Genomic DNA, 26,788 nt, shown 5'->3' on the forward strand with positions numbered 1-26,788 from the left:
TGCCTCCAAGGAGCAGCCTGGCTTAACCCTCTCTAGGATGAACTTGTTTGTTCTCCTAGCAGTCCATGTATATTCAACACTCTTCTCCAGCACCACAGCTCAAAGGCATCAGTTCTTCTTCTATTATCACCTGAGAAGACACAGTAAAAGCCCAAGGACTGTTGCGGTTATCGTCTAGTGCTGCACCGTTGTCCACATTTCCAGGGCTGAGGGATCGATCACGTGTGACAGGTGACTGCAGGGTTGAGCCACACAGGCACAAACAGTCCTCTTACCCTGACAGTTCTGTGCAGATGTCAGCACCGTGCTTCTCCCATTCCTGTCAGGGGAGTCAGGACAGGAGCTGGCCAGGGTCTGTGCTCTTGGCCTCCTGGCGTGTGGTGGAGAGTCTCTGGTGTCCCCTCTGTGCAGGTCTCGGGCGGTCTAGCATGGACGCCGTCGCCGCCCACAGCTGCCACCTCCTCCAGCAGCTGCAGGAGCAGCGGATCCAGGGCCTGCTGTGTGACTGCATGCTGGTGGTGCGAGGCGTCTGCTTCAAGGCGCACAAGAACGTCCTCGCAGCCTTCAGCCAGTACTTCAGGTACGAGACGCTCACCCGGAGGTAGGCGGTTCAAACCCACCACCAGCCACCCTGCAGGAGATGGAGGGAGTGATTGGCTGCTGGGAAGATCTCAGCCTTGGAAACCCTGGGGGCAGTTCTGCTCTGTCTTGTGGGGTCACTAGGAGTCGGGGGTGGGGTGGGGGACAGCGGTGGGTTTGCTTTTAGTTTTCTCTTAATTAGCCTGGCGATGTCTTCTTAGGGGCACTGTTTTGACTAAATTTTGTATACTCATTGAATATCACTGTTTTTATCTTTGATAGCAAAAGAGTGTGTGTGGGGGGCGGAGGGTAGATCTTGAACTTTTCCACATACAACACAATCACGTAAATACTGGGCACACGCATGTAATCACATGACGCTCATAGGAGGTGGTTTGCATATAACGTATGTTATTTGTGTAAAAATATAATCGAAAACAATTTATTGGCAGTGTTTTGGGATTTTGTTTTTGTATATATATGTGATGGCCGTCGATGAGGTGGATTGATTCAGTGACTGGGGCCACGGGGGGTAGTTATGTTGGAGACAGATTGACACAGGATAGAGCAGGGTTTAGGGCTGTTGTCCACAGGGTCGCTGTGAGTCCCAGGTGACTTGATGGCACTTAACAGCAGCAGCATATACGGGATACTTGTTTATACAGATGTTGATGGTAATAGATGTCACGTATCAAGACCAAACCCACTGCTGCTGAGTTGATTTCTTACTGCTGGTCACACTGTAGGACAGAGTCCCCCCGAGAGAGTCCAGCCCTTCGTGGGGCACACTGCTCCCCCTCCTCATACACCCTCAAAATGCTGACGTTCTGTTCAGCAGCCAGAATTTTTTTTTTAATTTTAATATTTTTTGTGCATGTACCATCAAATCAGATCTGACTGGTACAGGAGGAGATTGCCCCTCCTTCTCCAGCAGAGCATCTGGTGGGTTCGAACCTTGCACCTCTGGGATTACAGTGCAGCTTCTTGCCACTAGGCCACCGGAACTTGCCTAGCAGCTAGCATTTTTTACCATGGAGCCACCTCTAGAGGCGCCCGCAGCGGGTCGTTTCCAACTCGATGGGATGTAACAGCGGACGGTGTCACCAGGGCCCCTCACTCTGTAGCATGAGCGTCGTTGCTGTGACGTACTGTCGAGTTGGAACCGATACTCCTGCAGGTTTGCAGAGGTAGCAGGTCACAGGGGAGGACACTGCACATCCTTCTCTCGCAGGGCAGCTGGTGAATTCTAACCACGTGCCTTGGGTTCACAACACAGCTCTCTACACCTGGGCAACAGGAGCGCCCTTATAAAGACACATGTAAACATGTATATATGTGTGTGTATAACTTAGAGAAATTTAAAAAAGGGCTCTTAAAAATAAATTGGGTCAAATTGAAGTGTTTTGGCTTTGTCTTAAATTTTAATCTAATTATCTATCTATATATTTATTTCTTATCCTTTACGTATAGAAAAATTTGAGAAATTGAATACCTGCTAAGAATTTTCAGTGAAACTGTGCAAAAAAGAATGAATATATTAACAAAAAAATGAACTGGTGGAGGGAGATGGGTGGGCGAGGGAGGAAAATGTGCAACCGTGAATAATTGAAAATCGAACTTTTCAGTAAATTTTCATTAAATTATAATTAAAAAAGAACAGAAAATTTGTAATAAATCTGATGGGAAAGTGTTCTTAGATTGTGTAAGAGTTTTTTTTATTACAAAGATCTGAGAAGGTGTTCTTGTGCCATGTATTTTGTTGTTTGTTTAATGAAAACAATTTCATTTTTTCATACGGGTACCATTATTCCAATGGTCAGCCCACGGACGGGGTAATGTGCTGTGAGCCCACGTTGCACTGGATCATTTCATTGATGGACTGTGTGGGGTGTGTTGAGATCCCATGTTGCACTGGGTCACCCCACCGATGGGGTATGTGGTGTGTGGTGTGTTTCCGTGTTGCACTGGATTAGCTCACTGATGGCTTGTGTGGTGTATGATATGTGTTGAGATCCCACGTTGCACTGGATCATTTCATTGATGGTCTGTGTGGCGTGTGTTGAGATCCCACGTCGTACTGGGTCATTTCATTGATGTGTAGTGTGGTGTGTGTTGAGGTACCATGTTGTACAGGATCAGCCCACCGATGGGGTGTGTGGTGTGTGCTGTGATTCCGTGTTGCACTGGATTAGCTCACTGAAGGGCTCTGTGGTGTGTGTGGAGATCCCACATTGCACTAGGCCAGCCCACCGATGGGGCGTGTGGCGTGTGTTGAGATCCCATGTTGCACTGGATCATTTCATTGATGTGTAGTGTGGTGTGTGTGGAGATCCCATGTTGCACTGGATTAGCTCATTGAACGGCTGTGTGGTGTGTGCTGAGATCCCACGTTGCACTGGGTCATTTCATTGATGGTCTGTGTGGCGTGTGTTAAGAGCCCACGTTGCACTGGGTCATTTCATTGATGTGTAGTGTTGTGTGTGTGGAGATCCCATGTTGCACTGGATCAGCTCATTGATGGGGTATGTGGTGTGTGCTGTGATTACGTGTTGCACTGGATTAGCTCATTGAAGGGCTGTGTGGTGTGTGTTGAGGTCCCATGTTGTACAGGATCAGTGCACAGATGGGATGTGTGTGGTGAGTCTGTGGATTGGCCCACTGATGTGTCCTGTGTACTCTGTCGTGTATACTCTGATTGTGTACCACACTGGAGCGCTCAGGTGGGTAGCACCTTTTTGCCCCTCTGTGTAATTCCCCCGATTGTTAGGTTTCTGTGGCCTGTCGTTGCATCCTTCTCGCACAGTTAGTACCGGCATCGTGGTGCACAGGGTATTGTCCTGTCCTGCTTCTGCCTGGTACCAGCTCTGAGTCAGACCCCAGCGGAAGGCTGCCTAGGGGTGTCTGACCCTCCGGGGCAGATCTGCTCTGACTCAGGGAGTGGCACCCTTGGCACCACATGTGGTCACCACACTTGACAGGATGTCTGCAGCAAACATGACAAGGATGTGTTGGGGCTCAAGGTGCCTGGTTAACTCGTGAGACTTGTCTCCTTCCTGAAGGGGAGCCCACCAGTTTTCTGGAGAACCTCAGATCCCAGAATCACTGATGGCAACAGATCGAACCTGAGGGTTGGTTTACAAAATCCCTTTTGTAGGTTTAGAAATTTTACTATGACAGCTAACTGTGGAAGTATTTGCATGTGTGTTTTATGACCGGAAATGTAGAATTTTTCAGGCCAGACCTGAAATACAGAAAACTTTGCATTCCGTTCAGTGTGGGAATCACTCCTTGGAAAAAGATACAATGCCAGGAAAGGTCAGAGAAGTCAGGAAGCCCCTCCACCAGATGGAGTGGGCTTGAGCGTGCCAGAGATTGTGAGGATGGCACCGGCCAGGGCAGCGTTCAGACCTGCTGTTCACAGGCTCGCTGGGGGTCAGAGTCAGCGGGATGGACGAGACAACAACAGCAACATGGATGGTTGCATTTGGCAAACAGATACCAAGATGGAATAACCTCGTATGTGTTCAGTTGATCATGTTGTGAATTATTTTTTAATTACCTTGATTTGTGGTTTGAGGCATATCACTGATGTTGTTGTTGTTATGTGCCATCGAGTCGCTTGTGACTCATAGCGACCCTATGTACAACAGCCCTAAACTCTGCTCCATCCTGTGCCAATCGCACTGTCTCTGACACTCCCATCCCAATTACCCCAGTCACTGAATCAATCCACCTCATAGAGGGCCTTCCCCTCCTGCGCTGTCCCTCCACCCTACCAAGCATGATGTCGTTCTCCAAGGACCGGTCTCTCCTCACAACATGTCCAAAGTATGTTAGACGGAGCCTCAGAATCCTTGCCTCCAAGGAGCCACCCGGTTTAACCCTTTCCAGGACAAATCTGTTTGTTTTCCTAGCAGTCCATGGTATTCTCAAGATTTTTAAAAATCTGTAAATTTAACAGATGTGCTTCACAATTTTACTGTGAAGTGTCTTTGGGAGCGTGGGTGCCTGGCATCACTGATTTAATTAGGATGCGCTGGTGACTTCGTGAGAAGGAATTGTGCTGCCAAAGCAGAGGTGGTGGTGGTTGTTGACGGCCGTCAAATCGCACACAACTCCCAGAGGCCTGAAGCCTCTCTATAACTATCGTCTTTTATCGACGTTCATGGAGTTTCCAGAGGCGTGCTGTTTAGGAAGTGGATGCCGCTACTGCTTCCAAACCTGTTTTAAACTGGAAGCTCCACCAACTCTGTCCACGACGGGCAACCGGTACGGCATTTGACACCCCAATGGCACAAGGTTCAGCATCCCAGCAAACCCAGGCTACCTCAGTATACAGCATACTGACAGAGGAGTGCTGGACCTCTTAGAAGAATGTTCTTCCAAAGTAAAATAACAACCAACTCTTAAATACAAAGACCCTCCCCAACGTCTTGTTGACTCTAAACAAGAGGCTTAAATAAAAAAACGGGATATAAACAGACACTTCACCAAAGAAGACATTCAGATGGCCAACAAGCACATGAAGAAATGTTCAAAATCCCTAACCCTGAGAGAGATGCAAATTAAGACAACTATGAGATATCATCTCACCCCAGTAAGACCAGCAAAATTTTAACAGAACAGCAAGCAATAAATGCTGGCGAGGTTGTGGAGAAACTGGAACCCTTATTCACTGTTGGTGGGAGCGTAAAATGGTGCAATCCCTGTGGAAAGCGGTCTGGTGCTTTCTCAAAAAGCTGCAAATAGAGATACCATTTGACCCAGCAATTCCACTACTGGGAATGTACCCTAAAGAGACCATAAATGACATCCAAGCAGATATATACACACCTGTGTTTATTGCAGCTTTGTTCACAATAGCAAGGAGATGGAAACAACCTAAGTGCCCGTCAACAAATGAATGCATAGAGAAGCTGTGGTATATTCACGTAATAGACTACTACGCTGCACTGAAAAACAAGGAACTCATGCAATATTATTTAAAATGGGTGACTCTGGAGGACATTATGCTGAGTGAAGTATCTCAGTCACAAAAGGACAAATACTGCATGGTGCCACTGTTATAAAACAGGACTGACATCACAAGGTGGGGGTAAGACTGAGAAAAACTGGATAAATTATGTTTACTGCATTGAAGCCGATGAGGGAGAGAATAGTTTAAAAATTAATATATTTTAGGGCATTATGATTATCATAAGACTCCAGAATGAGGGTTGCAGAATGGAGTATACTTGGGGCGGGAGTGGGGATGTGCGGGGTGAGAGAGGGATTGTCTACCAATGAAGGAGTTTTGCTTTTCAAGGAGAGGAGCGAACTGGGGGTGGGGATGGAGGTGAGTGGGTGGGGAGAAAAGTGCAGCAATGAATGAATGGTATTCCAAAATCTCTGTAGATGTTCATTGAAATTAATAATAATAATAATTTAAAAAATTTAAAAAACCCCAACCACTATATATGTATGTTTTTGTTGTTATGTGCTGTTAAGTCACCTGCGACGTACGGCAAACCTATGTACAGCAGCTCTGAACCCTTCCCTGTCCTGAGCCAGTCTCACTAACTCCGACACACCAGCACCCAGTCGCCCCAGATACTGTATCCGTGTGTCTCATGTGGTGCAAATCCACTAGATGCTGTGTGAGAAAGACGGACAGTCTCCTCTCAAGCGATTTGCCAGCTCTGAAAACCCACTGGAGGGTCAGCTACGTGTCCCTTCTGACTTGACTGTACAACACTTGCTTTATTTTGTTGGCTTGCCAATATCTTTTAGATGTTTGCTTCCTTTTGAAATGTGGGTGTGTAGGTCTGCCCATTTGCTGCACAGAGGTAACTCGTGGTTACCCATGGTGGACAGTGTTCAGTGGAACCCCAGATTAAAACAAGCTTGGAAGCAGGAGTGGCATCCACTTCCGAAATAGCTTGCTTCCGGAAACCCTATGAATCTGGAGAGAGGATGAAAGTTATACAGGTGATCAGGTCTTTCATTCATAGGTTTGCTATGAGTTGTCTACGACTTGACAGCACTTAACAACAACATAGGAGGAGGGTAATCTTAGAAATGAGCCGGGGTCTTATTTAGAAGGCCTTGTGCAGTCGTATGGCTGCACGGAGCCTCTGTGACCCGTGTCCCCTCTTTCCTCAGGGGCCTCTTTCAGAACTCCTCGGGCCAGAAGAGCGATGTGTTCCACCTGGACCTCAAGAATGTGAGCGGCATTGGCCACATCCTGGACTTCATGTACACCTCCCGCCTGGACCTCACCGCGGACAACGTCCAGGTCATGCTGGACATCGCGCAGTGCTTGCAGGTGCAGAACGTCCTGACTCTCTGTCACAGGTTCCTGAGGGCCACCTCCACGGAGGCCGGCTGTGCCAGCAGCGAGGCGCACCCCGCCCCACACCTGCCCGAGAGCCCCTGGGATGCTCGGCCCAGGAAGGCCCCCGAGGAGCCCCCCGGGAAGACCCTCGATCCTTTAGACGGCAGTCTCCCGGCGCTGCCTCTCAGGCAGCCCAATTACCATCATAAGCTGAGGAACTTCTACAGTAAGCAGTACCACCGGCAGGCCGCCTGCCCCACTCCCAAACACCCTGCAGAGCCCCCCTCCACTCCCAGCGCCCCTGAACACCCCCCGAGCACTGCTAGTCACCCCGAGTGCGTCCTGGAAGCCCCAGAGCAGCTGCCCTCCAACTTCCTAGCCCAGCCTCTGAGCGAGTCCACCCCCGAGCCTGACCGCGAGGGCCCGCAGCCGACCAGGCCCATGAGGCTCAAGAAGGCTGTCCACCTGAGGAGACTGAACCTCCTCCGGTCACAGAAACCTGCAGAGCAGACGTCCGAGCCCGGTGCCCGCGACGGCGGAGCGGGGCGCATGGGGCCTGCCAGCCCAGGAGACGCGGTAGAGCAGACTGACAGCCACAGGTCCCAGGGACGGGAGAGTGAGGAGCCCACCAGCCTGGAGAGTCTCAGGTGCGTGAGTGAAACGGAGAGGCCTGAAGACCCCACTGCTGCTGCGTGCGAAGACCCATCGCAGGCCCTGCAGCCGCAGAGACAGTACGCCTGTGAGCTGTGTGGCAAGCCCTTCAAACACCCCAGCAATCTGGAGCTGCACCGACGGTCTCACACAGGTACCCCGCCGCGCACATGGGTGCGGGCAGGAAGGACAAGAGCCGGCTTTGCACGGAGGGGCCCTGCTTGATGCCGCCTTTAATGCCCCCAAACGGGGCCTTCTCCAGATCCTGTGGGAGAGGCCCCGCTTCACGGCTGTAATTGTGGTCTTCGAGGTTCAGCAGTCTTCCCTAAGTTGTTTTGGCACATTCAGAGTTTCAAGTTAATTCCCACCTTGATCTGAGCACCATTTACTTAGGATCAAGCCCTTAGAATTAGATGACACTGAACTTGAGAAAGTGTTATTGTTGCTAGCGGTGTGAAGTTGATTCTGTCCCCCAGTGAGCCAGTGTGCTGCCAAGTGTCAGTGCGTCACAGCACCGTGGAACCCTGTGACCTCCAGAAGCCCGCCGCCAGGCCCGTCTTCACAGGCGGCCCTGGCTGGCCAGGGAAAGGCCACTAGCTGAGTGCTTGGCCATGGTGGCTATTAGGTTAGGTTAGGTAGTGGACTTAAAGAAGAAATCAGAGAGAACGAGAGAAAGGTTAATGCAGCTTTATTAAAGGGGGGTGGGGGTAGAAGGGGAGCTCCCGGGTGAGTTCCTCATCCTAGAGAGGCAGAATGGAAAGTCACACTGTGAACTTACTGGGGAGGATTCTTATAAACAGAGTCTTTAGGGAGGTACATTCCATTCTGATTTATGGGCCACCTGCTAGCTTAGCCAGTCAGGCAAGGCCTTTTGCCTTCTTATCTGAAGCAGGCAAGGCCATCACCGTTTGAGTTCTGAATTCTTTATTCTTCTCTTTGGCCCTCTTTGCCCAGACTAACAATGGCGTCTAGAAGCCGCTTTACAAAGTGTAGTCAGGTGGTTGTTCTGTACCTTGAGTCGGAACCAACCCCTGGCTGATTCCCCAGCACGTTCGCAGGGCGGTGAATTGTGGGAGGAGGTTGCCCGTCTTTCTCCCTTGGAGCAGCTTGTGGATTCAAACCTTGTCCCTTTGGATTGACAGCACAGTTCCTCACCTCTAAGCCACCAGAGCGCTCTGCAGTGTCAAGGGTAATAGTGATGGATTTGGACTTGGCATTTGAGTCAGTCTCCAAAGTCCTCACAGAAGTGATGTCTGATCTTTACGTTATGAATCAGCTTGAGTGACTCAGTATTCCGAAACACAGATTATCACATTCTGAGCTGTAAGTCCTCACATACGTTAATACCTTAATGCATGACACTTTCTCCCCAAAAGGGCCTGTCTTTTTATTTTTAAGCTGTTCTGTCATACGTAAGGGGCTCTGGTGGTGCATTGAGTGAGCACTTGACCGCTACTGGAAGACCAGTGACTGACATCCATCACCCCCTCTGCCACGGGAAGATGTGACGGTGACACTCTCGGGAGCCTGGGGGGCCGTTCTCGTCTGTCCTGGGGGGTCACTAGGAGTCAGAATTGACCGGACAGCAAAGAGGTGGTTTTAGGTTGTTGGACACTCTTCAGAGGCCTCACTTTCTCTCCTAGACTGTCACGGATGGCTTTAATATGCATTAGAAGTTAACGAGTTCTCTTCTAGGCCTGAGGAGTAATGTGCCCCGGATTCTTGACGCAGCTGCTTGAAGGTGTCTGTGCCTCCTGCCGGTTTACGGGCGTCACTTGTGTTACCTCTGTGGCCACCAGTTTGCTTGGATATTCCCACCTCACTGTTTTCGTGTCACTTCATTGAGACTTTCAGAAGCCCTTTATGTATTGGAATTTAAATGACAACCACAGTTACTACTAGGAGTTCAAAATTACTCCATATAGAGGAGTCGCAGTTCAGTTTCGCTCTGAAAGAAACATGTTAATGTAGGTGATTTGACTGACTCACACCTTCTGGAGCCTCGTGATCGCAGTGTGTTGTGAAACTTGGTGTGTTTCGCATCAGAGGAGGTGACATAGCCTTAATTCTGAGAGAACATCGTTGAGTGGCCACCATCCTGGCACAGGGATGCGTGTTGAAAACTAAATATTGAGAAAAGTGTCAAGTCTCAAAAGGGTAACCTTGGAAGGCCCTAAGGCTCTTTTAGCGAGTCTACTAGGTGAATATACCATGGACTGACTGCCAAGAGAACAAACAGGTTCATCCTGGAGAGGGTGAAGCCAGGCTGCTCCTTGGAGGCAAGGATTCTGAGGCTTTGTCTGACATACTTTGGACACGTTGCAAGGAGGGATCAGCCCTTGGAGAGGGACGTCATGCTTGGGAGAGTGGAGGGACAGTGCAGAAGAAGACCCTCGGTGAGATGGATTGATTCGGTGTCTGTGGTACTGGGGGTAGGAGTGTCTGAGATAATGAGGTTGGCACAGGATAGAGCAGGTTTCGGGGCTGTTGTTCATAGGGTCGCTGTGAGTCACAGGTGACTCAATGGCACATAACAACAACAAGGTGAGAGCTGTTTTCATAACAGCATAAGATGCTCCCTTTTCCATTTGCTTCTGTGAATAGGACAGTGACGTTTCCCCAAACTACCTCGGTGCTGTGACGTCCTCACTGGTGAAATGTGTGGTCATACTGTTGGTGTGTATGGTATGTGTTGCTAGAGAAATCCCACAGCCTCGGAAGCTCTTCAGAAGGTTCGGAGCTGTCATGCAGGGCAGGGTCCAGAGATGGTTGTGGGGCTTTTGACTGGTGCTGAGTTTTAAGAACTTGCTGTCAGAATGAACCGCCTCTGGAGACTGCCTTCAGAGCGGCTGTGGTTTCCTTGCCGTGGGATTCCGTTCTCTCCAGTTTATTCTCTACCACGACAGAATTATTAGGAGATGCAGAGGGGACCAGGCGGTCAGCAGGGGTCTCAGCTCCCGCAGTGACGTCTGTCTCCCTTGGGCCTGTTTCTAAGCCTGGCTGATAGGCAGGGGGTGAGGTCTCCTTCTGTCACCTGCTTTCAGGAGGCCCCACTCGGTCACGTTCTCACCGCATGGGGGAGGCTCAGGCTTCTGCAGAAGCTCAGACTTCAGCCCAGTTCTGCAGAATCCAGTGAGAGTTGGGGAAGACGAAGGTCAGCGCGCTTCTTCCTGTTCAGCAACAGAACTCCCAGCAGGGGGAGCGGCTGTGCCCAAGGCCTGGCTGTGCTTTTTTAAGCCACTTAAAGACCGTGTCCAAAACCCCGGGGTCCTTTTGAAAAGTCCCACAAAGGCCGTGTTCAGAACCTGTGTGTGCTTTTAAGTACCTGCATTTGAGTTCCACAGGGGTTTGGGTTTGGAGAACAATTTCATTTTTGAGTGAGCGGAAGAGGTCTTGCTTTCCTGACCTCCTCCTGCATCTGTGGTTCAAGACGGGGTGGAAGTGGCGGCTCCATTTCCAGCCTCTGAAAAATGACCGATGCTTGGCTTTGAGGCGGAGGACGTGGGGATAGAGGTTCTCAGCAACGAATGATCCTGCAGGTACTGCTAACGATTTTACAAGTTGTCTTCTCTGTTTTGTTTTATTTTAGGTGAGAAACCTTTTGAGTGTAACATTTGTGGGAAACATTTCTCTCAGGTGGGAATTCTCTTCTTTACTGTTTTACATGGGGAACCTTGAGCCCAGGGCTTCTCTTTATGACCAGTAGAATGTGCTCTTGGGTCTGTCAGAGGAACCGCTCCCGGGACCTGACATCTTGATACTTCAGACTAAACTGGGAAAAAGAATTGTCGGGAGAAGCGGTTTCCGGCTCGTTGCGGGGAAGCCGCGTTTCCTTTGCGTGGGCTCACGGGGTCTGTGTTCAGGTTTCAGTGGAGTCCAGTCCTCGTCTCCGTCTGCTCTTTTGTGAATGACGTCCTCGGGGCAGCACCTGAGTGCACACATTGTGAGGGTGGACCGAAGGCCAGCGGTCTTGATGGCACAGTGGTTAGGCGCTCTGCTGCTACTGCAGAGGACAGTGGTTCGAACCCACCGCTGAACTATAGGGGACACTGAGGTGCTGCTTCTGTAGGATGTCAGCCTTGGAAACCTGTGAGCAGTTCTGCTCCGTCCTGCCGGGTCACCAGGAACCCAGGCAGACTCGACGGCCTTAAGCGCCATCCAAGACAAGCACGGTTTCACTGTGTGGGGGTTAGGACGTTGGAGGAAAAGGCCAAACAATTTCCTCTCCCGGGTGACCCCTCATAAAATTGTTTGCTCGTGTATCGGTGTTTTTCTCCAGTAAGCTGCCCCTCCCATGGGCCTTGGGCCATGCTGGACTCCAGTCACAAGGAGGCCTCGAGAGTCTGTGTTTCACAGAACAGGACGATGTCACAGACTGGCCTGAGGGAGGCCGCTCGTGGTGAAGGGGTGCCAGCTGTTGGCCTGCTGGGCACACGGGCAAGTGCCAGGGCAGGAGCTCCAGCCTCAGCAGGACCGGCTCCTCTCAGTGTGACGCCGTCACCACGCTGCCAGGGTGTGGACGCCGTCACCCTGACAGCAGTGCGGTAACACGTGTGCCACTGGTGCTGTGTTGATAGAGAACGGCTGTGCACAGCGCACCACTGCTGCAGGTTTATACACAGTCACTAGTGCGTCAGTGTTACCCGCTCTTACACAACGGGTGAAGTGTCACTAAGGAATGGCTGTACCCTGTGTGTCAGTGTTACACGCTCTTACACGACGGGTGAAGTGTCACCAAGGAATGACTGTACCCTGTGCATCAGTGTTACACACTCTTACGTGGCAGGTGCTGTGTCACTAGGGAATGGCTGTATCCTGTGCGTCAGTGTTACACAGTCTTAGGGGCACTGTGTCCCCAGGAGTGACCTCCAGTCTGGAACTGGATTATTGAGATTATCGAGTTAACACCAACCCAGTGTGACCGTGTGTGTCAGCATCGACCTGGCTCCATCTCTGGCTCCGTCTCCCGGCCACCCCATTTCTGAACTGCATCTCCTGGCTTTTCTTCGAGGTGCGTCTGAGAGGGGCCTCAGATACCTACAGCAGCACCTTAGCCACCTTGTGCACTGCTCGGCTTGGGGGAGGGTGCTAGGAGCCGTGAACCATGTCACACACAGCCTGGGACATGGAGCCACGGCACTTCTGACGCCTTCCCCGAGGGCTAGGCTCCACACTCACCTCCCTCAGCTCAGGATTAGTTTATCCTCACCCCGAACCCTCGACCATCACTGTGGTCACTGCGCCAGCTCTCGCCCCCTTGGGCCTGCCACCATCACAGGATGGATCCTCCTGTTATACATGGACTCCTGGGGTCACTGAGGCCTCACGGTCTTCCTTCGCACTGTCCGCCCTGTTAGCACCTCCGGGCCAGGGACAATGGCTTAGTTCTCCTTACACTCCAGCATCTCATGCAAGGAAAATATTGTTGAAGACCATCAAAAACGGCCAGAACAGTACACTGAGCGGGAACTAGAAGAGCATTCTGGTTTTAGGAGAGGCCACAGTATCATTGCGGATACCGGGCGGAACGTGACCAAAAGCAGAAAATACCAGAAGAATGACTCTCAGTGTTTTATTGACTGTGCAAAGGCATTTGATCATGTGCGTCATAGCAGATTACGGCTCGCGTTGAGAAGAATGGGGACCCTAGCACACCGAGCTGCGCTCTTACGGGATCTATACCTAGACCAGCGAGCTGTTGTACGAACAGAGCAAGGGAACACTGTGTGGTTTAAAATCAGGCTCCGTATGCATCAGCATTGGATCCTTTCTCCACGCCTATTCAGTGTGTATACTGAGCAGATAATTCATGAAGCAGGGCTCTCTGAAGAGGCGTGGATGGCGCTTCATCAACAACCTGGGTCATACAGATGATACCACTTGCTGAAAGTGAGGAGGATACGAAACACTTGCTGTAGAAGATCAAAGACCACAGCCTTCGGGATAGATGATATCTCAACATCAAGAAGACAGAGGTCCTCATCACAGGACCCACAGTCAGCATTATGACAGATGGAGAAAGGACTGGAGCTGTCAATGATCTCAGCTTGCTTATATCAGCAGTCAGGAAATCAGGAGAAGTATTGGATTGGCCGAGTCTGCTGTCAGAGATCTCTCCAAAATGCAAAAAAGCAGTGATGTCAGTTCGAAGACTTAAGGTGCCCCTGATCCCGGCCGTGGTCTTCTAAATCACCTGTTACGCATCAGAGAACTGGACAGTGAATAAGGATGACAGAAGAAGGATTGATGCCTTTGAGTTGTAGTGCTCGACAGTAGTACTGAATACCCCACGGACTGCCAAGAGAACAGATATGTCCTGAAGAGGGTGCTCTTGGAGGCAAAGATAACGAAGCTTCATCTTTCTCACTCTGGACATGTAACTAGGCTGGGCTATTCCTTGGAAAAGGACATCGTGCTTGGAAAGATGGAGGGTCAGCGAATGATAGGAAGACCCCTAACGAGGTGGACTGACGCTGTGACCTCAGCGATGGCTCTAGGGTCTCAGAGATGATGGGGATGGCACAGGACAGGGCAGGGTTGAGGATGGTGGTTCATAGGGTCGCTGTGAGTTAATGACTTGATGGCACCTAACAACAATCCCAGCACCCAGGACAATGCCTAAACTCAGAAACCAGCACCGCCGGCATCAACTCGGTTCCGAGTCACAGTGACCTGGGAGGACAGAGGAGAGCCGCCTGCCTGGTTTCTGAGGACATACATTTTATGGAAGCACCAACCCTTTGGATCACAGCCCAAGCTCGTTGATGGAGTTCCCATGGAGTCGGAACCAGCTCCTACCTGGCCCTCCATCCATCCAGTTTTCAGAGGCTCTGGTTCGCACGGGAGGGGTTCAGAGCTTGGGTTCTGTGCCTGGCAGTGGGATCTGCATCCCGTCTGTGGCCTTCAACAAGCCACTCCGCCTCTGAGAGCCTATTTCCTGATCTGTGACTGTTACGCTGGGTCACTTGCCTTAGCAGGTGTGCAGGGCTTAAGTTAACACTGCTCCTTACTCTGAGGAGAACGGGAATCCCAGAACACTTGATCGTGCTCATGCAAAACCTTTACTTAGACCAAGAGGCAGTCGTCAGAACAGAGCAAGGAAACCCGGCATGGTTTAAAATTAGGAAGCGTGTACACCCGGGATGTATTTTCTGACTCCATAACTTTTCAGTCTGTATGCAGAACAGATCATCTGGGAGGCTGGACTGCAGGAGGAGGAGTGTGAAATCAGGATTGGAGGAACAATCATCAACAGTCTGCGTTAGGCAGATGACACAACCCTGCTTGCTGAAACTGAGGAGGACCTGAAGCACTTGCTGCAGAAAGTCAAGGCTGAACCTTAAATATGGATTGAAGCTCAACATCAAGAAAACAAAGATTCTCTCCACTGCGCCGATTGGCAGCATTATGATGGATGGTAAAGAGATTGAGATTGTTAACAGCTTTAGTTTGCTTGGTTCGACAATCAACACTCTGGGTACCAGCAGCCAGGAAATCAGAAGACGAATTGCATTGGGAAAGTCTGCTGTCAGGGGCCTTTCCAGAGTACTGAAGAGCAATGATGTCATTCTGGAGACTAAGGTGCAGCTGAGCCAAGCCATTGTCTTCACAGTTACTTGCTATGCATCAGAAAGTTGGACGATGACTAAGGATAATAGAAGAATTGATGCCTTTGAGCTGTGATGCTGGAGAAGGGTATTGAAGATACTGTGGACTGCTGGGAGAACAAACAGGTTTGTCCCGGAGAGGGTGAAGCCAGCCTCCTCCTGGAGGCAAGGATTTTGAAGCTTTATCTTACATACTCTGGGCATGTTGCAAGGAGGGACCAGTCCTTGGAGAGGGACGTCATGTTTGGGATGGTGGTGGGACAGTGCAGGAGAGGAAGACCCTGGATGAGATGGATTGACTCAGTGACTGGGGTAACGGAGGAGTAGGGGTATCAGAGACAGTAAGATTGGCTCAGGATACTGTGAGTCGCAGGCGACTTGACTGCACACAACAACAGCTGGCTTCCTGGAGCTGTGTCTGCCGGTGGTCGTGCTCAGCCTATGTCATCAGTACCTGCCCCGTTTCCATCACCACCTCCTCATCTGTGTGTCCTCTCCGTAAACAACAGCCTTCCTACAGCACCATGCTGTTATGAGAAGGGCGGGAGGCCCAGAGTGACTGTCCACTGTTGCACTTCTCCGAGCAGCAGGGACGTGCCAGGCGACAGAGTGAACTCAAGACTTGAGTTAGTCAGGAGGTGGGGGAGAGGAGCGCGTGGCTGAGTGTCCTCCCGATGGGCACCTCCTCGCAGCTTTCATGGACAAGGCTCTCCTTCCAGAAGCAGTAAAATATGTCAGCTGGGGCCCGAGATGGTTTTAACTTGCTGACCTTCTCCATTTCCATAACCACATCTTTATCAGAAGTCAACATTGGCAGGACACACACACACCCCGCCTACACCCCCATATGACAGACTCAAGGTCGCTGCGCACGCACAAACACACACCCACCCATATCCATATGACAGAGTTTTGTCTTGCTTAGGACAGAATGTTCTTTTGCCCTGATTACAGTGTTTAGATTACATTCGTTTAACCAGGCCTTGATCAGGTTGACCCTTACCGTCCACGCTGCAGGCCACAACTTCTCTGTGCCCTGGACCTCGTGGGACGGGGGAAGCCGCTGCTGTTGCATCAGCTCTGACTCACAGCACTCCCCGTCCTGTGTGGAGTCTCCCTGCGGGGCTGTCAGAATTCTTTAGACGTGTCCACTGTGATGGCGGCGTCTGCAGTGTCATTCCCGCCCCCAGGACCTCCCTGGCTCACCAGGAGACAAGCCGCATGCACAGAAGACTGGGCTGTCTGCACTGGGCCTGTGTCCGGGCTCTGCCTGTGCCCTGGATCTGCTGCCGTCCCCCCCGTCTCAGTCTCCTGGTAGGTGAGATGAGGACAGGAATTGATGTTTTGAGACTCTGTGATTTGGGTGCATGGCGGTGGTGGAAGACCCCATCTCGGACCGCGTCCTGCATGCGCCCTTGTGGGGCTGGCCCGGGTGGCCCTGACACACACTGCCCTAAGCCTCTTCTCTGTTCCCTGGACTCTGCTGGTATCCGCCTACTAGGGTCAGGTCTTTATGATGGCTAGTTAGGGTTTTCAGCTGTGTATGGCCGTTACATTTTCAGTGAAGGCTGGGATCTCTCTGACCAGGGACTGTGTTTTACTTCATTCAGTGCGTGTTTGTCACAGTCCTCCTGAGGCCGAGGACTGTCATGTGTCGGGTACCAAGAGCTTCCTGTCCCGCCTGAGCTCTTGTTCTGAGGAAGGACTGTCAGAATGGACCGAGTACAGCAAGGCCTGGGCAGGAGCCACAGAGGCCTGCGTGGTCACCAGGGCAGCAGAGGGGAGAGAGGATTTCTGTCCAGGGAGGAGCCCTGGACACAGCAGGCCTTTGAGAGGCCAGGCGTCCCACATTCTTGATGGTGTCTCTGTGGATACTTAGTAAACAGTGCCCTCCAGCCTGTCACCTCCACTTAGGCCCCAAAGGCCATCTCTGCCACTGAACTGGGGTCAATGTTGTCATCCCGGTGGATTTGATTGTGTACTTTGCCTGTGGACAGTTCACACTCAGTGGCACAGACAGTTAAGTGTGTTGGCCAGCGTTGGCTTTGCTAGCAGTGAGTTCTGTTGTTACTTAGTAGTTTATCTGAAGATAGTTCACAGGTTTCTGTAAGGGGTCAACCAGCTGTTGCTGTCGGTTCCGTTCCAATCCCTAGTGGCCGCTTAGGACAAAGTGGACTTGCCCTGGGGGCTGCCAGTCTTTGCAGGCGTGGATGCCACATCCCTCTCCCAGGTCGAGGCTGGTGGGTTCAAACCACCTATCTATCTCCAGTTCACGGCTGAGCACTTCAGACACGGCACCGCAGACCTCCAGCACGTCACCAAACAAGTGGGTGTCATCGTAGGTCATAGTGAGGACCTGATCTGAGGATGGAACTGTGGACACTTGATCTCAGGAAGTCCTGTTTCTCCCGGAGACCCACACGTCTACCCCTGGAGTGGTGTGCCTCCCGCTGGAGGGAGAACGTGGACAGCCTCAGTGTGTCCAGAGGAGGCAAGCGAAGGTCGTGGTGGACTGGAGACCTGGCCACAAGAAGCAGGAAGGCTGCTGGGCTGTCTTTGGAGAGGGATGACCTTCTCCTCCCAGCAGACGGACAGGCACTTGGCACGTGGTCTGAAGGGCAGGTGCTGAGAGCCCTGCTGTTTGTCTCCCGGCGGGGCGGCCTCCTTGTGTTCAGAGCAGGATGTTTGCTGCGGACCCTGTGGGTTGAACAGAGTCCAACTGTGGTCTAGACAATTTTTAGAGTGTGTTTGTTCAGAAGTACACAGCCAAGCCTGTCTCCTGAACTCCCTTTTGTTAGACTCAAACTTCGAACCCTGGAGATGCACGGCCCTGTCCCAAGATGTGTGGTTAACCCCTTCCAGCGTCCCGATGGGTACCGGTGCCAGAGGCCACAGCTCCACCTGGTCCACAGCGAAATAAAGGCATCTGTGGACAGCTCTGAGCTGATGTTTCCCATCCTTTTTATCAATTACTGACTGGGTTTTTTTTCTAGTATGTGATTAATGAATAACAATGATCACTTGTTAATTTAGATGGCATTTCTATGTCAGTCCCTAGATTTTAACGTTATTCACTCCCTCCCTCGTTTCCAAGTCCGAACCGACTCAGCTGGCCCTCCGGTGGGTTTTCGGAGGCAGTGAATCTCATGGGTGGAGACTGCTTCTCTTTATCGGGGAGCCACGGTTGGATTTGAACCCACAGAGAGGCCCCACCTTTGGGGTTTGGAGTTCGCAGTGCGGCCCCCACAGACTATGTCGTCGTCTTAAGTTTATTAGTAAGATGGTGAAGTCAGGAACTCTCGGATGAGACTTCAGATCTGAGATCCTTCTCGTCTCGGAAGGTTTGCAGTCCTCTGACTTTTCTTTTTTTAAATGCTGATTAAACACTCTGCCATATTAGTTGAGGATACATGTGTCAGAGTCACGTTTGCTTTAATTCTGCTGTTCATTTCAAGTTTCTGTCTTCGGGCGCTTGTTAAGTCGCTGAGTCACGTTAGGTCTTTTCGAATGCAGACTGCTTTTCCTGCTCACACGTTTAAAACCACCCGACCTTGCTGTAACATGCGTGTGGATTCTCGTTCTTGCGTGGTGTCGACTCATGGGGACCCTGTGAACAGCAGATCTGAAGCCCGGGCCACCCTCCTCATCTCTGTCACGCTGGAACCCGTTGCTGCGGTCACTGTGTTGGTCCATCCTGTTGAGGGCCTTCCTCTCTCTTGCTGACCTCCACTTTTCACAGCACGATGCCTTTTTCCAAGGCCTGGCCCCCGCTGACAGCACACACAGATAAAGAGAGGACGTTCACCACCCTTGCCGCTAAGGAGCGCTTGGGAAGAACTCAAATGCCTTTATTGCTAACACGCATTCCCACCTGCCCGCCCACTGCCGCAACCTGATTCCAGCTCATGGTAACTTCCCCTTGGATTTCTGAGGCAGTAAATCTTTACAGGAAGAGGCAACCCTGTCTTTCTCCCAGACGGTGCCTGGTGGATTCGAACTGCTGATCTTCTGGTTAGCATCCCAGCGTGACAGTGCATGGTTGGCAGCTGCCCTCGGACAGGGCTGTAAGGTGTAGCTACATTCTGGAGTCAGCGCAGTTACGGACTTAGGAGCATTAGACTCTGGCTGTGTGATGAGGCTGCACCCTCACCCACGGAACCTCTGTTTACTTCTCTGCAAAATGGGTCCAATGCTGCTGTATCGGGACACCGGGTTGACCACGTGAGATCACGATTGCAGCTGCTTGCAAAGTGCCTCCTGCATGCACGCCGCCTGTGTCAGAGGAGCGCAGGCCCCATGGCTCCTCCATCTTCATGGCTGGTTTTGGGAACTACAGGGCCCTCTAGGTGGACATGAACCCCCCCCTTCCATTTAGCACCTGCACTCCTCAACCATGTGCATTATGCAGGGTCTCCCACTTTATGAGTGTTCTGGTGGGGTCTGTGTGCCTTCTGAGCACTTCTGACCCACAGCGACCCTGTAGGGCAGAGCACAATGCCTGGGGGGCTGTAGTCCTATAGGGGAGATCCCAGGCCTTTTCCTCGCTTGACACCTGGTGAGTTCTGCTGGGAGCTGAGTTGAGTGCTTAACCACTGTACCACCAGGCTCCAAGCCGTCTGTGTTGCAGGGAAGTGCCTTCCTCTTGATTGCACACATAGTCACCCTGTGCCCATGGAGGGAGGCCCTGTCCGGTCTTGCGTCCTCCTCACCCTCTCTACAGAGCATACGTGGGCCCCTGTGACAGTCACAGGTCAGTGTGGTGTTGACAGCCGCCCTCAAGTGGATTCCACCTTAGTGACGGGGAGGCCCTGCCCGTCCTGTGCCCTCTCTATAGCGCATACGTGAGCCCCTGTGACAGTCACAGGTCAGTGTGGTGTTGACAGACGCCCTCAAGTGGATTCCACCTTAGTGACGGGGAGGCCCTGCCCGTCCTGTGCCCTCTCTATAGCGCATACGTGAGCCCCTGTGACAGTCACAGGTCAGTGTGGTGTTGTCAGACGCCCTCAAGTGGATTCCACGCTTAGTGACCCCGTGTGCACGGGGATGCCATCCATCCTGCGCCGCCTCCTCCATCAGCCCCTGGCTTCCTGCACGTGACAGGCTCTGTTAGCATGACTGCCACCTGCAGGACGCTCGGGGCCCAACTACCGAGAGTACACCATGTGCTCGGTGCTCCCAGAGCAGAACCATTTCTCAGCCGCCCTGGGCTGTACGATTGGGGTCCTCCCATCGCTGGCCCTCCAGGTTTTAGACGCTGTAGGATTAGAACCTCCCGTCACTGGACCTTCCAGCCGGTTTCTGAGTCTGTAGACTCAGGAGCCTCCGGTCGCTGACCCCCAGGTTTCTGGGGCTGTAAACCACCCAGGAGGAGACTGCCTGTCTTCCTCCGGAGGAGCCCTTGGTGATTGGACCCCCAGAGAGGCACAGCGTTTGGAGTTAGCAGCCCAGCTCCCTGCAGACCACCGGGACTCCCTGGAGATGACTGTTAGGCGCCATCAGGCAGAACCAAATCGTAGCTGACCCTCCAGCGGGTTACAGAGGCTGTAATTCACCTGGGGGGGACGGTCCACCTTTCCTGCAGAGCGGCTGGTGGATTGGAACTGCATGCCTTCGGGTTGGCAGCACAGCCCTTACCACAAGGCCACCAGAGCCCCCTAATCACTGCTAGAATAGATCAACGTTTACCAAAAATAAGAACACTTGACAAAAGTTCAAATAATGGGAACTTCAGTTTGCTGTTTATAGTTTGGTGTATATATTATCTGAGTGTATTCTTGGATTTTATTGTTGTTGGAATTATCCTATTCTTTTTATTTGGTCTAATTGTATGCTCTTTATGAGATACTATATCGAGAGCCTTGGTGGTACATTGAGTAAAGCTGCTAGTAATAAAGATTGGCAGTTTAAACCCCCATCCACTCTGAGGGACAGATATGTGGCATTTGCCTTCTGTGACGAGGGCAGAGGCGGGAACCCTCAGGCCAGCCCTCGTCCATCCCCTGAGGTCCTCTGAGTCGGGATCAGCTTGGATGTGAGGTACCAGATGACAGCTAGCAGAACATGCTTTTCAGCTACCCCCTAATAGTGTTATTACAGTCCCAGAATGTTAGCGTTCTGGACTTTGAATCCAGCAATCCAAGTTCAGATCTTGATGGGACTTCATTTGGGGCGTTCTGGTGGCCTGGTGGTAAGAAGCTGCACTCCATTCCCAAAGGCGCTGAGTTCGACTCCACCAGCTGCCCCATAGAAGAAGGATGGGTTGGTTCTGACTTGGCAACAACAACAGTAATAATGGTTAAGTGGAAGACCATTTGACTTTAAAATAGTTGTCAGGATTTCGTAAAGACTGATGCAGCCTTGTTCACATGAACTCAGGTCATGCGTTTTAATCAGAATATGTATTTTACAAAACGCACTGCAAGGGAGTCTCATGGCCTAGTGGCAAGAAGCTGCACTGCAGTCCCTGAGGTGCATGGTTTGAATCCACCAGATGCTCTGCTGGAGAAGGAGGGGCAAAATCCTCCTGTACCAGTCAGATCTGATTTGACGGTACACACACACACACACACATGAAATCAAATCTTTAAGAAAAAAAACAACACTGCACTGCAGAGGGACATGGTGCTGTCCACATCCCCGTGTGACTGGCAGCCCCTTGGCGGGAAACGTAGCAGGTGTTTGTTATCTTAGCAGCAAGCACTGAAAAAGAGCCGTTTCCAGACTTGGCACAGTGACTGTTGGGCGTGAACACCCAGAGCCCATGAGCTGAGTTAACGATGTCCACATCCTAGCCTCCCCCTTACTGGGGGGGACATAAATACGTGGTCCATTTCTCATCTCTGTCCTCTAACTGGCACATAACTTTCCTGTTACTTCTCGGGTTTTCATCTGTTGTTAACATTCCATCAAACCAGAACTGGCTCATAGCTGACCCTCCACTGGGTTTTCAGAGGCCGTAAATCACACAAGAGGAGATGACCCATCCTTCTCCCACGGAGCAGCTGGTGGATTCGAATCACATGCCTTTGGGTTGGCAGCACAACTCCTTACTACCAGGCCACAACTGCAAAGGGCGACTTGCTAAGAACTGTGGCAGCCCAGATCAGAAGTCCAGCATGGGCCGAGGCTATCGGTGCTCGTGCTTTACTGGACTCGCTGTCATTCTGTAGACTGCCGCATGGTTTCCAGTGTGTTGTCTGAAGTAAAACCCGGCCTTTTCTCAGCCCTGACTGCTGGATCCCTAGACGTAATGTCTAAGCCTGTTCCTCGGGGTCTGCTGGGAATACTCATCGTCCCTGTGACCCCCACGTGTCACAGAACTGCCCGTGACACTCCTTGGCTGAACTGCTAATGTGAGCAGTTCTTCAGCCTTGCTTCCTGCTGGGACAGTATTACCAGGGACACCATGTTTTAATACTTTAAAGTGTCCACCCGTGGGTGGACTTGAGACCCGTTTTCAAACCTGGAAGCTTTATAGTGTGTCTGCATTCTGTTATCCTTTGTGGGTTTCAATCACCAGCTTCTCAGAAGGTCTCAGGCTCCTCTCTGCCTGGATCCAGCCCTGCTGCCCGCATCCACAGGCCTGTGAGGGTTCACTTCTGGGGGCTGGTGGCTTTGTCTTGTTTTTGCAACAGGACTTGGTAAAAAACTGGGGGAACTGACCGGCAGGTTCGGGCAGCTGAATTACAGCAGCTTAGTTTCCAAATCCTGACATAAGCATCAGCAGGCAGCTTTCTGAGGCTGTTTCATCTCCCTGTGTTCCTGTACTTGAAGCAGTCTAATATTGATTTCTTCCTGACTGTCCCAAGATCACTATGAAATCAGTGGGAAAGCCTTGAGAGTTAAAAAATCAGCAGTATTAAGAGCTGGGCCCAGGGAGGTCTGCCTGCTGCCAGCACCTGTCTGTCAGGGTCCCTGGGCACCACCCACAGAAAACACGCCAGCCCAGCCGAGGAAGCTGGCATGCTTCAGAAAGAAACGCTAATCTGACATGATACCGTGATGCCACGTCCTCTTCAGATGACCCTCGTGTAGATGGTCCAAGTAAGAGAGTACAAGAGAAGTTAGAGACCCAGAGGTCTGTAAATGCAGACGTAGGGAACCCCAGTACAGCCCCTACGGCCTCCGGGGCTTACTGCATGTGCTCACAGGGGCTGCGTGCAGGACAGTGGCCTGGGGGACAGGACGTCAGCATGTGCTGGGCGCCGGCAGGGTGGGAATCAGGCCCTTCCACGCTTGGCCTCAGATCTGTTTCGAGTCCAGTCTCCATTGCTCGTTGAACTGGAGCCTGGAGAAAGCCGCTCCCTCTCCCCCTGTTAAACGTAGGAAGCCTCTGCAGTGGCTCTGGTTAGTGGGTGTCTCCTTCCCCTTTCCACAGGCAGGGAACCTGCAGACCCACCTGCGCCGCCACTCTGGGGAGAAGCCCTACATCTGCGAGATCTGTGGGAAGAGGTCAGTGTGGGTGTGGGGAGGGCGGGGGCCCGCAGGCCAAAGGACAGGGGTGGACGGTCAGTGGACAGGAGCCGGCAGGGTTCATGTGGGCCCTGGGGCCCCTCTCTGGTGAGGCTCCTCTCTGGCGGGGCCCGCCCTCTGGCAGGACACTTTCTGGTGGGGCCTCTCTCTGAAAGGGCCCTCTCTATCAGGCCTTCTCTCTGGCGGGGTCCTGTCTGGTGGGGCCCTTGTCTGGTGGGGCCCCTGTCTGGTGGCCCCTTCTTTGACGGGGGTCCCTCTGGTAAGGCCCTCTCTGGTGGGGCCCTCTCTGGCAGGCCGCCCTCTCTGGTGGTCCCCTTTCTGGCCGGGGTGGACCTCCCCTCTGGTGGACCCCCTCTCTGGTGAGGCCCCCTCTCTGGTGGTCCCCCTCTCTTGCCAGGCCCTCTGGCTGGACCCCTTCTCTGGTGGGCCCCTTCTCTGGCGGGCCCCCCTCTGATGGTGCCCAGCTGCACCAGTGACGGCTCCTAACGGGTTCCTTGAATCGCACCGCAGGTTCGCCGCCTCTGGGGACGTCCAGCGTCACATCATCATCCACTCGGGAGAGAAGCCCCACCTGTGTGACATCTGCGGCCGAGGTAGCGCTGTGCTTTGCTGTCTGCTGGAAGGCGACTCAGCAGATGCCCCAGGCCTTACCGTGGCTGCTCTGGTCTCCGCAGGGTTCAGTAACTTCAGCAACCTTAAGGAGCACAAGAAGACGCACACGGCCGACAAGGTGTTCACCTGCGATGAGTGCGGCAAGTCCTTCAACATGCAGAGGAAGCTGGTCAAGCACCGCGTCCGCCACACGGGCGAGCGGCCCTACAGCTGCGCGGCCTGCGGTGAGGGACCGCCCGGGGCCTGTTCTCTGAGGGACGGGGATGGCGGGGACAGTGTCAGGGGCCCAGGACTGGCATCAGGGGACTGGAGACAGCATCAGGGGGCCTAGGATGGCATCGGGAGGACGATGTCAGGAAGCCAGGGATGGCATCTGGACGTAAGGGATGGCATTTTGGGGAGCCGGAGACAGTGTCAGGAGGCCAGGGATAGCATCAAGGGGCGGCCCAGGGACTATGTCGGGGGGCACAGAGATGGCATCAGGGAGCCAGGGATGATGTCAAGAGGTCAGGGGCTGTGTCACTGGGGGATGGGGGGGCAGGGATGGCAGATCCAGGGACTTTGTTCTCTGATGGCTTCATTGTCAGCAGGGAGCCACAGCTGCCCCTTTGGGTAGATTGGAAGTTGTGATGGTTAATACCCCACACTTTACCGAGAAATGTGGGGTTCAGGGAGTTGCCGTGGAAGAAAGGCAGCTTCCCCAAACTCAAGTTATCAACCCAAGGAGCCGAGTTCTCCGACACGCGCGGGGTTCTTCTGAGTCGGAGATGCTGAGAGTCGGGGTTTGTGTGAATCTGTGGGTTCTCGAGCTCTGAGTGCAGAGCTGTGCTCAGCAGGTGGTCAGGGAGGCCCCTGTGCAGTCACTGGCCGCTGCTTGTGCCCGTGTCCCGTCGCTGACGAGCTCTCTAGTCCTCCTCCGTGAAGAGCTACACTGGCTCTCGGGGCTCCTGTGAGCTCCCTGACCGGTTCCCTAGCCGGTTCTCGTCCTCTGCCCGTCTCCCCTGGTCCGTCCTGGGACTAGATCCCTTGTGACCACCCTGCCCATAGAAAAGATCGAACCTGAGAGCAGAGACGTGTCCCGCTGCGCTCAGTGTTTGCAGATGTTTCTAGCTCACGGCTGAGTGGATTTTAGCCGACTTGTGGTGAGACGGAGAGGAGGGCAGTGGTTACCCCGTGGGACCTGAATGGGCAGCACCCCGACTTTCCCATGCAGTGGACACTGGGAGCTGGGTCCCCGACACTGACAACTTGAAGTGTTGACGTGACAGTGACCAGCGCAGTGGGGCAGGCAGTGTTGACGTGGCCAGTGCCCCAGGAAGCACTGGGCCGGGTAGTGATGATGTGACAGTGACCAGGGCCCTGGGGTGGGCAGTGTTGATGTGATGGGCAGTGTTGACATGACCAGGACAGCACAGGGCATGCAGGTGGCGGTCCACACTGCCCTGCGCCCCGGGAACAGGCTCGGGTCACTTCTGAGGAGCGGGGAGCCCGCCGGTGTCCTCTCACACAGACACAAACCCCCCTTGCCCACAGGCAGGAGTTTCGGGGGCTCGGGGGACCTGCGGCGACACGTGCGTGCACACACGGGCGAGAAGCCGTACAGCTGCGAGGTCTGCGGCAAGTGCTTCACACGCTCGGCTGTGCTGCGGCGACACTGCAGGACACACGGCCGGGCCGACGCCGATGACACAACCGAGGCCCTTGAGCTGGAGGCCGCTGCCCCAGGCCCACCCAGCAAAGCCCCCGGCGCCCCTAACCCCCGAGCCCCTGCCAATGACTCAGTAGGTGCCCTCGACGGCCCTTCCACTGGCCCCTTTGAGAAGCTGCGGGCCCCCACCCAGCCTCCCGCCGGCGACCAGGACAAGCTGGTCTTGGCCCCCGTTAAGCTCCCCAAGCCCCCCACGCAGCCGTCCACACACCCAGCATACGCCTATGCTGACGCAGAGGCCTCTGAGGACAGTATGTCCATCATCCGCTCATCCCTGGCCGCCTTGGACCATCCCAGCGGGGACACGCCGGGCAGCCGGGCTGTGCCCACGGCCTACAGGACCTCGGAGGGCCAGTTCTTCTCTAGCATGACACTCTGGGGGCTGGCCATGAAGACACTGCAGAATGAAAACGAGCTGGACCAGTGACATCCGCCCGTGCAGTGCGCACTGCCCGTCTCTCCATGGGCACAGCGGGGGTGTGGACACCCCGGCATCTCTCCCAGACTCTGCACCCAGCAGCACTGCCCGCCCGCCCGCACGGGTGCGTTTTCCCTCCTGATGGGGCTCCCCCGAGCTCAGAATTTGCGAGAAGAGACTGCAGTCAGCCCTGACCACAGGCCGGAGGCCAAGACCTCTTTTAGCAGTGGCCAGTGTGGGTGCAGACCCCCAGTCAGCTGCTGTGTGTGCTGGTCATGTGAAAAATGTGCTACATTGATAAATAAGACGTATTTTTCTTTATACAATTGAAATTTGTAGCCTTTTCTATTTTTAAATATTAACACTAAAGTTCTATTTGTGTATGAAGCAGACTGTAATTTAATTTGACGAAATGAAGCTTGTCTTTT

The 26,788-nt window shown here is 52.9% G+C and overlaps 1 protein-coding gene across 1 annotated transcript; it reads left to right on the forward strand.

The window, feature by feature from the left end:
- Positions 1 to 428: 428 nt before the first annotated feature.
- On the forward strand, positions 429 to 26,369 carry ZBTB49 (zinc finger and BTB domain containing 49). The gene is made up of 7 exons (XM_006893638.1): positions 429 to 580; positions 6,721 to 7,697; positions 11,133 to 11,179; positions 23,528 to 23,601; positions 24,133 to 24,215; positions 24,297 to 24,458; positions 25,768 to 26,369. The coding sequence occupies exons 1-7, from the start codon at positions 429 to 431 to the stop codon at positions 26,367 to 26,369; spliced, it is 2,097 nt and encodes a 698-aa protein (XP_006893700.1).
- Positions 26,370 to 26,788: the final 419 nt, after the last annotated feature.

The sequence above is a fragment of the Elephantulus edwardii genome, unplaced genomic scaffold, assembly GCF_000299155.1.
Source record: "Elephantulus edwardii isolate Elephantulus edwardi_28Jun2011 unplaced genomic scaffold, EleEdw1.0 scaffold00129, whole genome shotgun sequence".
NCBI lineage: Eukaryota > Metazoa > Chordata > Mammalia > Macroscelidea > Macroscelididae > Elephantulus > Elephantulus edwardii.